Here is a 12,010-nt window from a genome sequence, read left to right as displayed (position 1 = left end):
CCTCTCGCACAGTCGCTCGCTTAATGTTTCAGGTCTAGCCGGCCTAGCGTGCATGGCATGGTAGTTCCATACGGCTGTGTAGTTACTCCCCGAGTTCCTTGTATTGTTGAAAGGATTTGTTTACAAATAACTCTTAGATCAAGATGCCCTGTATAAGCATCTAGTGGCTTATTTTCAACAAAAATCTCTAATTGGGGATGGGAAATACCCCCCTTCCATACCTTTCCTCCGGCTGCATCATGTTTCTTAGAAGTTATTTCCCATATCCCTTAATACAAAAATTCCTGGTCTCAAATTTTCTAGTCCAACAATTCTTTCCCAAAATATTCTCTTAATTTCAACATACCTCATAAACTCATGCCAAACACCCTTCTCAAATATCTCCTTTCCCAAATCATCCCTTTCTCAATACCCCTTCCTGTCCTTAGCAATCCCTAATAATTAATCTTGGCAAGTATCAATTATTTCTGTAAAATATTTAGCTTTTATTTTTGCAAAAATATATTATTCTGTTGCTCAAGTATCCTAAATTTCCTCCAGTCATTAACAATGTAATGTTCTATGGTACTCACTTCAATTATCATTAATTATTGAAAAGTCATAAGTATGTGGTAAATAGTGCTGTTTTAGCACGGCATACAGTCAATGCGTAAACAACAACGTTTAGTCCTCACAATGCAACGATTATCAGGCATTCACTTTACCTTGTCACATTTGACATAAATCAAATTTGTCTTCGAAAGCGACATTTAGTTGGCTCGCCCAAAAACTCCAGCTGAACAATCGAATGAAACAAAATTTACATCACCACAGTAATTGTTATTTCAGAGGTTGTGTTGAATCCAGGGCGATAGAGAGACAGTATGTTTTTTTAAAGCGAATCGATTGAATTAGGGAGAAAGGGAGCATGTTGTTCGTCCATTCAAAAGGCCATATCCAATTGTAGCAAATCAAATGTAGATTTATCACTTTCTGTTGCCACGGGAACCGGGTTTATCTGCTCCTAATGAGTGGAAACAATTTCTTGGATACTTTGAAAATTTGCGGTACCAATTTAGCTACAATGAATAATTCAATACAACATACGTACCTGATGGATGTTTATGCAGCGATGATCATTGATGTGTTGGGACATGATTTGGAGACGTCATAGCTATTTATGAAACAAAATGTGTTAGTTCAACAAAATAAATGATAGAATATATATTATATAATATTGGCATTCTTTTTGGTTGATATGTTTATGACCCTCTCCAAACTTAGTGTTTTAATGCCTGCTATAAATGATTCTTTTTAATTTGAAGTGTTTCTTTTTTTGTTTTTTTTTAAATCTATTATTAGCTTTTTATCTTTACTTGGCAGTCTGTGGTTTGGTGTACTTCTAACTTGTCATCATTATTATTACTCACTATCATCATTTTCAGTATCACCATCATCGTTATCATAGCATCATTATTATCATCATCATTATCATCATCATCATTATCAGTATCAGATTATCAGTATCACTACCATTGTTATCATCACTGTATCATTAATTTCACCATCATTGTCTGAACATTATAATCTCATCATCATCTTTATTTTCATCATCGGTATCATCGTTATCATTATCATTATCTTCATCATTGTCATCTTCATCATCATCACCATCATCATTATCATTTAATCATTAACCTCACCATCATTGTCCTGAACATCATCACTATCATTATCTTTTTCATCATCCTCATCATCATCATCATCATCTCCTCCATCACCATCACCTTCACCATCATCACAATCATCATCATCACCATCATGATCATCATTATAATTATCGTCATGATAATAGTAATCATCAACATCTGCATACTCATCATAATTGATTCCCAGGCATATTTGGAAAGATGTATGGCTGCCTTCTACCCGCCCCCCCCCCATTATAGATACTACACTGCAATTGTAACTTTAATCATACAAGTGGTAAATTCAATATTTCTCCACTGAATAACAGAAACGAGATGCATGATGACAGATAAATTGAAAAATGGATGTTCAAAATGGACCATAACGTGGATGAGTAGAAATACTCAGACACATCGTTATTGCGGATCTAAAATAATAATTTCATCCAAATTAGTTTCTTGCTAAGTTGTGAAAATATTTTTCAATTATTGCGTTGTCAAATTCTTTGAAGAGTATGAAATGAGAATAAACTGAAAATTGAATTTCAGTGAGAAAAAAAAATCAGTTAATTTTACCAATTAACCTAAAGATCACGCAAACGGAATTTAATTTAGTAAAAGTTGTGAAAAAAAATTTCACCCAGTAATCTTTATAAAATCAATCAACAGGGATTTTGTTTTTAATGACTAGTAATAAAATAACTCTTCTATTAAATGCCAAGATAAATCTTTGATGTAACAAGGTCTGTAATTGAATGGTAATTCCCACTTAACTCCATAAGTTACCTTCAGGCAGAAGGCTGAGGTGCATATGCAAAATAAAAAAAAACCTTTCCTATACTAACTCTTAGGCAAGACTTTCTTTATACCTTGTTACGCGATCGTCAGAAGAGGGCGGAAAAAAAAAATAGAAATAAAAGTCCAGCCTTTTCTTATACCTTGTTTTGCAAACCCAGTAGTAATTATTTTTACTGAAAGTTACTTTATTTTATTTCTTGTATTTTTCTGCTCTCCCCTGAAGATATATCAATTATGCTTGTTTCAAGATTATAAAGAAAAGTCTCGCTATGGAGTACCATAGTCGTGTCGTCACGACGCCAGGTGGAGCTCTCTGTTGTCAACAGACGTTGGTCACCGTTCATTACGCCTGAACGACTTCGTAGGCTTTCTGGAATAGGCATTTTAAAATCTAATATTTTACCATCAAAATTTACTAAAAACACAAAAGCTCGCATTATATTAGTTATCGAACACACATTTAATCATCAATTAACATTTACAAAGAAAAAGTAAGATACAACATCTTAATAATTACGTTAGAAATTGGGATCAATGGTTTTGAATTTGCAACGATAGCAACGGAGTAGTATCACGTGGTATCATAACGTAACACTGCATACTCTGTAATAAACCTTTATTCAATACGTACAGTACACTATTTTGTTTGTGGTTTTAAGTAAAGTAGGCCTGTATCACCCCAGTTGTTCTGGGGTAAGAATTTTGGAACAATGCCTAGCTGCGTCTCCTTTCCTTATTATTGCTTTAGTGACTTTAATAAGTGTGGGTTTAGACTGGCTTCCATTGGTGTTAATTCAACATGATAAATGTCATTCCTGTCTGAGGCTTATTATGCAAGTCTTGTGTGAAGACAACTAAATAATACATGTGTAATATATTAGCCCTTAAAAGGGATTAGTGCATACCAATCATGAATTTTAAAGACTGGTATGATCAAATAAATGTTAAAATTGACCTAATCTTTGATAATAATAATGGTAATAGAGTTCATGTAGAGATGATCTCTATGTAACCCTATTACCCCCGGCCATTGGATCAAGCACATTTGGAACACGCACTGAGGTCCTTGGGGAGAATTCCATAATGTTGCAGCTGTAATCTGCGCATGGCTGCGTTTGAACCTACCAGGTACCAACTTGTACTCCTGGGTGGAGGGACAACGGTAGGTAAAGTGCTTTGCCTGAGGACACAAGCGAAATACACAGCGAGGGATTGAACCTCCAACCTCAAGGTTGAGAATTAGAACAGAAACCACTGCAATAAAGTTATGTCATTATCCACTATGACCACTAAGCCACGCCCCTTGGATATTGTTACTAGGGCCCACAAAGTGACAGTGTTAAAACATACGCGAACTCATGTTTGTGGGACAACACGCGGGTTTGCAGGATGTATGCATTATTCTTTGCACTCTTTTGATTGGTCAGTTGTATTTAAGCTTAATACACTCCTGAATGGTCCTGAGATGCAATGTTGCCAAATGACATGCAACAATCAGAAACAATACAAAAATAAAACATTTTTTTTATTATATTTATTATGCATCATACATTTTACTTATTAATATATTATCTATACAAAAAAAAAATATCATTATTTTATTGTTTATACTTTAATACAATAACTAAGGCTGGAAATATATACTATTTCAATGATTGAACCCTTATTTCAAAGATTACTAAAGTATCTGATATACCAATAACTTTAATTTCAATTTTTTGCCACAACATGCCTCCTTTGTCATTATTGCCCAAGAGAAAAACCTAAAAATGACTTATTCACAATATTAATTAAATTATTATTCAGGAATATAGTATTTCTTCCGTTCATCAGAAAAAAAAATCTGAATTCCATTAGCGGTATATGTGGGGGTATGTGTTGGTATGTGCCTTATACTCACAAATTATACGAAAATCTTACAAAATGACTAATTCACATAATTGATTAAATTATTATTATTAATCAGGAATATAGTATTTCGTTCACCAAAAAAAAAAAAAAAAATTGAATTCCATTTGTAAAAGTAGTGGTATATGTATAGGTGTGTAGTGGTTTGTACTGACACCACTGATGAGTATTAGAACTAAGTACTTTATGAATAAAAATTATAAATAATCAATTATTAATCATAGTTAAAAATGAATTATCATCATTTATTAACAATTATTTTTCTAATCAATGTTTACATTCCTTTAATATAGGTCCAGCTTATGTTTTACAATAAACAATTGTATAACGATTACGACACAGCGAAGGACGCGACAAATGGATTAGCTGTAATAAGTATTTTCACTCAGGTAAATTTTTGTATTTTTGTCACGTAGTTTCTCCAGTATAAGTCCACCTTGAGTAAAAGCCTATCCCCTGATTTACATTGCCTATTTTTATGTACCAGCCTGTCCTTGGGCAAAAGCGAAGGGTGCATCCCTTACAAATATTTTCAGAAAAAAAAAATCAAATATTAGATTTGAATTATATGTACAGTGCTGAAAAATTATTATTTGATTAAAAATGATATTACCCGGATATAAGCCCACCTCCAAAAATTGGCCCAATTTTGAGTTCAAGTCGGGTGAACTTATAACAGAGGAACTACAATACTGTTATATATTCAATTTATTAATTTTTTTTTTAACTTCTTATGAGTTTTTTCATCTATGTTGTTTCTTCCTCACTTCCAATTTCTTTTCTACTTCAATTGTACTTCATATGCCTCATCCATTTTCTCTTTATTATGATGAGCATGTTTTCACACACCTGTGGGAAAAGCCAGCATCAACCATCCAGAAGATGGCAAGCTTTAACACTTTCTTTGGGAGTACAACAAGGGTGGATCCAGAAAAAAATTTGGGTAGATGCCATGCATTGTGCGAGGCTCCAATCCAAGGGGATGTCGGGTATGGTGCTTGAGATTTTGTTAAGTAATACTTCGTCATAGACGCTACTGGGACATGGAATTTAAATTAAAAAATTAGTTTCATCTTCCCTTTTTTCACTTTTTATTTTTTGGGTGGGGAGGGACCTTCAGTACTTACTGTCATGTTTTTTTTGAAGCGTATGTGTTGACTATAAGAATTGATGATTCAATGGCGGATTCACTGCGGGGGTGGGGAGGGGTGAGCCGCCCGGGCCCTTCGTAAATTTTTAAAAATTGTTAAAATGGTGAAAAAATGGAGAATTATTATCAAATTTAGGTCAGAGAGTGCCATTTCTGGCCATTCTAGATGTGCCATAGTCATAAATTTTCTTACCTCAGCCCCAACCATGGTGAGGCGGTTTATTCTCTCTATCTGTGAAAATCCGTCCCTGTGCCCCCTCTATTTTGAATTCCTGAATCCACCAATGATTGATGATGGGTCTGGCAGCAGTATAACATTTTCCACTGCCTTTCAAAGTGTGAACAGAAACATTCACGATCGTGTTCGCCACAGGAGCAGATTGATTGATTGATTTGACACAAACGAGCGATTACTCACCGTTGACGCTGCGTAATTGTTATGGCCTCGGGCTTTGTCGCATCGTCTGTTTATTTGCGCTGCTCACAACATTCTGATAGTCACTTATTAATTACTCTAGTGCCACTCAGGACCAATCAGAGAATTGCATTTTTACTTAATTATTCATAATTAATAGGAGGTGGTGCAATTTATGATTGCATTGATAACTATATGTAAAATGTATGTAAATACTTTGTTTTGGTTTAGTAATATTTCAGTCTTAATGTTTATTAGTTATTGTAGGAATTTGTGTTCTTTTTGACCTGGCATTGATTTAACAAAGTTAAGCTATAATAAGCAGCTAGTAAAAAGGCAAAACAGGACAATTTCTTCTGTTCAGTATGTTAGTAATTTACTATAGATATTATTAGTGTCGCTGTTGTTAAACCACTCCAGAAATGATGTCCTGTCATGATGAACCCTTGATCGTCAGAAACGGGGTGTCTCTGGTATAGCCTACCCATTACTTATAGGCCAGTTTTAGTAAACCCCCCTTTTTAGCCTTAACCCTAACCCCTTTCTTCTTTACGATCTTAAAGCCAGGCTTCGAAGGAAATTTTTTGATATGTTATATACTGATTTTTCTAAGACAAAAAACATATTTGACAAAAAAAAACTCAGAAAAGGATAATTAGATACAGATTTTTGAAAATTTAAAAACTGTGTGAAAAAGGTGTAAAAAGGGGGGGGGGGAACCTTTTTCCCCCAGTTTTTTTGTCAAATATGTTTTTGTGTCACATAAAAATCAGTTGTAGAGCATTTTAGTAAAAAGTTAGATTGAGAGACTGTGACAGTGGATTTGTTATTGAAAGTGTATTAAAAAAGATAAATATATTTAAACATTCTGATTGATAACTAATTCAATACAAACTACTTCGGTTGATGTATGATAAACAAGTCCTAATAAACTTCATTCTCTTGCCATCTCTTATCCATCCATAGTAAATGTATAATTATTTTAATTTGTGGCCCAATCTCACAAACGGGCTGTAAACTCGCACTGCACTGTATTGAGAAACAAGCCTCAATACCCAGAATAGGGCGTAGAATGTGAATTTTGTGTGAATTGGGTTTTTGTGTAATAAATAAAGTATAACTATTAATCTTACTATTCCTGAAGTTTGAGTTTAAAATTCCAATTGTAAGAGGTAAAATTTAGCCATTTTCGAATGGGAGCTAATGAAAAATGAATAGACACCTACCGAAAATAAAAGCATTTTTTTCAAAACTTCATTTAAGAAAGTTGATAAGATGACAATTATTCAAACGGTCATAACTTTGCTTCTGGACACCCGATTGAGTTCATTTAATTGTCATTTTAAAGTAAATGATATGTCCTATACCATTATAACAAAAATTCATTTTGGCCTGAGGACGAGTTTACAGCCTGTTTGTGAGCTTGGGTCACATTTGCTTTTTCATTTTAATTTATTTAAGCTCCTTTTAACTAGTACATGAAAACTGTATAGACATTAATTTAATGCTATATATATAGCTAATAGTTCTTTTTTATTTTAATTATAAATAAAGTGATATATTCCATTATTTATATTATCTGTAATTTTCTAAGACTGGGTCATTGGGTTTCCAGCAAAGTATCAGTCACTATCATCCATCCCAGTCATCTTAGGTTACGATTTGTTTGTTATTTCTGTTGTTTTTACTGTATTGTTTAAAATTTATTGTACATTTGTTTAGCTGAATAAAGATTGAATGAATAAATTATATAAACATTCATGTTTTTTTTTTCCTAAGCTATTTTTAGTTTCCTAAGCTATCCCAATATTGATATTTGGGTTGATGTATGATTATAAATCGGTCTCGACTGCACTCCGTTCTTAGTGACCTAGTAAACTCCGATCGCATTTTCGTTCTCTTATTGTCCTTTCTTTTTCATCAACCTTAATCTTTGAATCATAGACATAATAGTAATACAACCAGCCATTAGGTGATTGCTTGTTACCATTTACCTAATCAGGCCTTTATTAACCTATTAAATATACAAGAACAATTAGGAAGATAATGAGCTAGAGTATTGTGAATAATAAATAAATGGACATTACATAGAAACATAGAAAAAAAGTCAAATTCATTATCCATAATCGCCATTTTAAAATCAGTGTCCCAAAAGAAATAAAAATCATTTCATTGAAGAAAGATAAAATGATTAACGTTCATATTCTTTAAAGCAAACTAATAGTCATATTCAGGTTAGGCTAATCCAAATTAGAATTTTATTATGTTAAAAAAGGCTCCCATTATTTTAATCTTTCCATTTTACTATTTTATATATTGTATATTTGTCGGTTGTTGTTTGTCAATGTCATTTTTCTACACAGTATAACAATTTTCTATTTATTTTATATAGATCCCTAAAAGTTCTTGAATCGTCAGTCTTGAATTAACTTCTATTTGCATTCATAAGCAATGTAGTATGGAAATATTACTAATCAATGAAAACACTTTACTAAAACCACAGATCCTATATATACTGTGCTAAAAGTAATGTATTAATGCTGTAGAGATGAAGAAGGGAATTGTTATTGGTTGTAGGAAAAACTCTTATCAACTTGACTCAAGACTCCTATATTGGATTGGATTGGATTTATTCGGGTTAAACACCAAGGATAGCCCACGAAAGTCTAGAAGAAGACTTACTTCCAGTGGGGTCCTTCTGGTGGTGATTGGGCAGTACACCGGGAGACAATCCCCTACTCTTTACCGAAGAATGTACTGCATTCTTTAAAGTGCACATGAGCCATAAATGCAGGCAGGACCAACGGCTTAAACGTCTCATCCGAAAGACAGTGCACTATTGTAACTTGTATTTCAGCCCTCCAGCTGAACCGCAAGGAGAGGCAGGAACCTAGGCTACGTTCAGACTTGGAGATAACCCAGGTTTGAGTTAAGCCCAGCTCAACACTAAGCCTGCCTTAACTTTGCAGGCGTTCAGACTAGCGGGATTAGCCAGGCCCGAGAATTTGGATAATAATGAACCGTAACCAGGAAACGTGTTTCAAAACATTAATCACGAAATGTACGCTCGCTCACAGTGTACGTAATTGAATGCTGATTGGTCATTTCGTCACCCGAAGTCAATGCAATTGACCCCCACCCCCGGCTTAGAAAGCACGGTGGCGCGCCAGGCCTAGTTACTATAGGAACACAGCCCGGCTTGAGATAAGCCACATAGTACAGACTGGCAGGTGGATAAACCCACTGAGTTCAGCCGGGTTTATCCCCCGAGTCTGAACTAGGCCTTGAGATCTTCACGTTTCAGCGCACACACAGTGGCCAACACCAGATTAGCTGACTGAACTAAGCTGCTCTCTAAAAGATATCTACTTTCTGGAGAGATAAGTGTTTTAGCCATTAGGTCACAGGTCATCTATATATTCCATTTGATTGACTTCATATATGGTTCAAAGGTTACCCTAGAAAGTGGAATGCAAACATCGTATCCTTGACAATTTTAATTTGTTAGTGAAAACCATTGGATACTAAAGGTCATTTCTGTGTACTGAGGTATCCATTGGTTGGGCTATCCCTGTGGCTGATTCTGTTGAAAACAAGTCAATTAGACTAAAAGATCGCGAATGGATTACGAGCGGGAAATCAATGTCAATGATGGTAACTGCCATGTTACTGATCATGCGGTCTTGCGTTCGATTCATTCATTATCGTTTAAACCATGCTTTATATCTGCCCGTTGCTTTATTTACATTCTCAGCTAAAACCTGTAGGGCATGTAGCGTTGGCATTTCATTAAGACGACATTGTGCCTTGTGCAACGATTCACGTTAGATGTCATCGCCGCTGGAGGTAGGATTTTGAAAATGTGTGCAATTCAAATAACACTGTTTGTGATTGGCAGGTAGTAGAAAGATTAAGTGAGGCAGACAAAGTGGAAATCGAATACAGATGAATTTTAATCTTAGAGATATACGCTGTCTAACTTGAGCTTAAAAACTTGAAAGAGAAAATTCACTATTATATATTTTAAGTTATTTTGAGCTTTCCATTGTACTTGAGAAGATATTTTTCTCATCAATCAACAAACGCCTAAATAATGGCATGTCTATGACCTCATCAGGTATCCCATCACTGTTGAGCTTAACAATGTTGAAACTTAAAAGTAATATAAAAATAAATTAAAATACAATAAGGCCAAAAAAATGTTGTAGTGGTGGATCCAGATGGAGGGTTTGGTCCACCTCAGTCCCCAATTTTATGTCTGTGGCACTTATGGGTGGCCAGAAATGTGCACTTTACTGTACTCTAAATATTGAATCCACCTATATACTTGTTAGTGGTCAAACCTGATTAACCTGAAATCTAAAAAAAAAAAATAGAGTTTTCTTGGTTTTTGTAAAAATTTGGTGGTTTTGTGGTAGGATTCAAGGCTGATAATTGGAGGTTGTGAAGTTCGATTCTGACCTACAGTAGATCGTTTGCGATTTTCAGGTATTTGGTGGTGTATTACAGTGAGATAACATATTACATTGAGCACAAATAACATGCATGTTGAATACAAATAATAATAATTGAAATATTGATTCAATATCATAGACTATAGCTTGAGAAAATGTTGCAGACACTTGAATAATAGAACTAATATCAAAGAAATTGATATGAAACATTATAGTGAAAACATTATTATAATCTCACAAAATTCTAATACAATAGTTTTTTATGAATTTCTTTTTAAATTCATATAATACAGATGATATTTATATAAAAGAAATTCTAATATGATAATATTTATGATTTTTATAATTCTTTAAAATTTATGATTAATTTTGTTGTTGTTTATGATTTTAAAAAAAATGTATTTACCGAGAACCCATATAGAAATTGTAATATATCAGAAGTAAAATTTAGTACTCCAAAATTATTCAGTATACAGCTGATTTATTTGACTTGCTCTACTAACGCTACCAACACCATTAAGTTTTATGTGACAAATATGTGTGAGTTGCCCTATATTTGGGTATTATGATGTCATGTCACACCCATATATGGGCAAATCACAGGTACCTGTATTTGTCACATAAAATGTTGTGGACAGGATTTGCTCTACTGAAATTCTGCAGAGTAGATGTATAGTTATTATCATATTCAACATATTCAGGATGTACTTAGGTCTTATGTCGTTTTCATCCATTCTTTAAAAACATGCATCAATTATCGAACGAGGATAAAAAGTGTCGCGAGACAGACAGGCAAGAGTTTGAGCGCCACGTATTTCTGTGCACCTGTGGGCTTTTCATGTCCTCTCGTCCAATTACATTTTGTCGAAGAATTGCGGTGATTTATGGCACCTCATGTCTGTACAAATTCAGACATTTATGTATATGATCAGAGGAATTGTTTTTGAAACCAACTTCATGTGTAATATCAGTCATCGTCATACAAAAAAAATGTATGAATAATCAGTCATATTTTGACGTGATTGGTTAGAATAATTATTGTTGATTTTTGAATAATCATATCTTAATCATTATTTTACATTTTTTTTGAAATCTTAGTAATAAAAATAGTTGTATCTGGATTTTCTGCTTGTATAATTTTTCTTTTGTAAAAACTTTTTTTAAAAATTATTTTTGTATCATTATATAGTTCATTATTTTAAAAGTTATTTGATTATATATGACTATAATTATAATAATTGTCAAAAAATGTATGGAATAGGTCATACAAATTAATATTTTGCATTTTTTACCTAAGTTTCAAAGATTATTTTCTTCAGGTTAGTGTTTAGTTTATTAATGAAACTATGAAAAAAAACCCAATTATTCAGATAGGAATCGAACCTATACCCTCCATAGTTGCTAGTGGTTTAAAACCACTCTTCCTTTGCCAATGGCTATGTTTGAATGAATTCAATCTCTAAATAGCAATGTGATACTGCAATATAATATTACTACAAAAAAAAATGCCTGGAAAAATTCAATTTGATAAATGTAACAATGATTAAGTGTGTTAGTCCAAAAAAAGAAAACTGAAATATTATATTACAAATATAATTAGGAATAATATTAGATTACC

At 33.4% G+C, this 12,010-nt stretch overlaps 1 protein-coding gene across 1 annotated transcript in view; it reads left to right on the top strand.

Annotated features, from left to right (window-relative positions):
- LOC117114659 (carbonic anhydrase-related protein 10-like) overlaps nt 1–12,010 on the top strand; it is a gene marked incomplete at its 3' end in the record, with an annotated part of 95,537 nt that overhangs the window by 66,833 nt on the left and 16,694 nt on the right. Inside the window, exon 5 of the mRNA XM_033258349.1 lies at nt 4,667–4,762. Within this exon, the coding sequence (XP_033114240.1) occupies nt 4,667–4,762 (96 nt within the window). The remainder of the gene's footprint in view (nt 1–4,666; nt 4,763–12,010) is intronic.

The sequence above is a fragment of the Anneissia japonica genome, unplaced genomic scaffold (genome assembly GCF_011630105.1).
Source record: "Anneissia japonica isolate Jap-2015-1 unplaced genomic scaffold, ASM1163010v1 scaffold288101_len212226_cov194, whole genome shotgun sequence".
NCBI lineage: Eukaryota > Metazoa > Echinodermata > Crinoidea > Comatulida > Comatulidae > Anneissia > Anneissia japonica.
The sequence above is the reverse complement of the archived record's forward strand: the minus strand, read 5'-3'. Positions and strand labels throughout refer to the sequence as shown.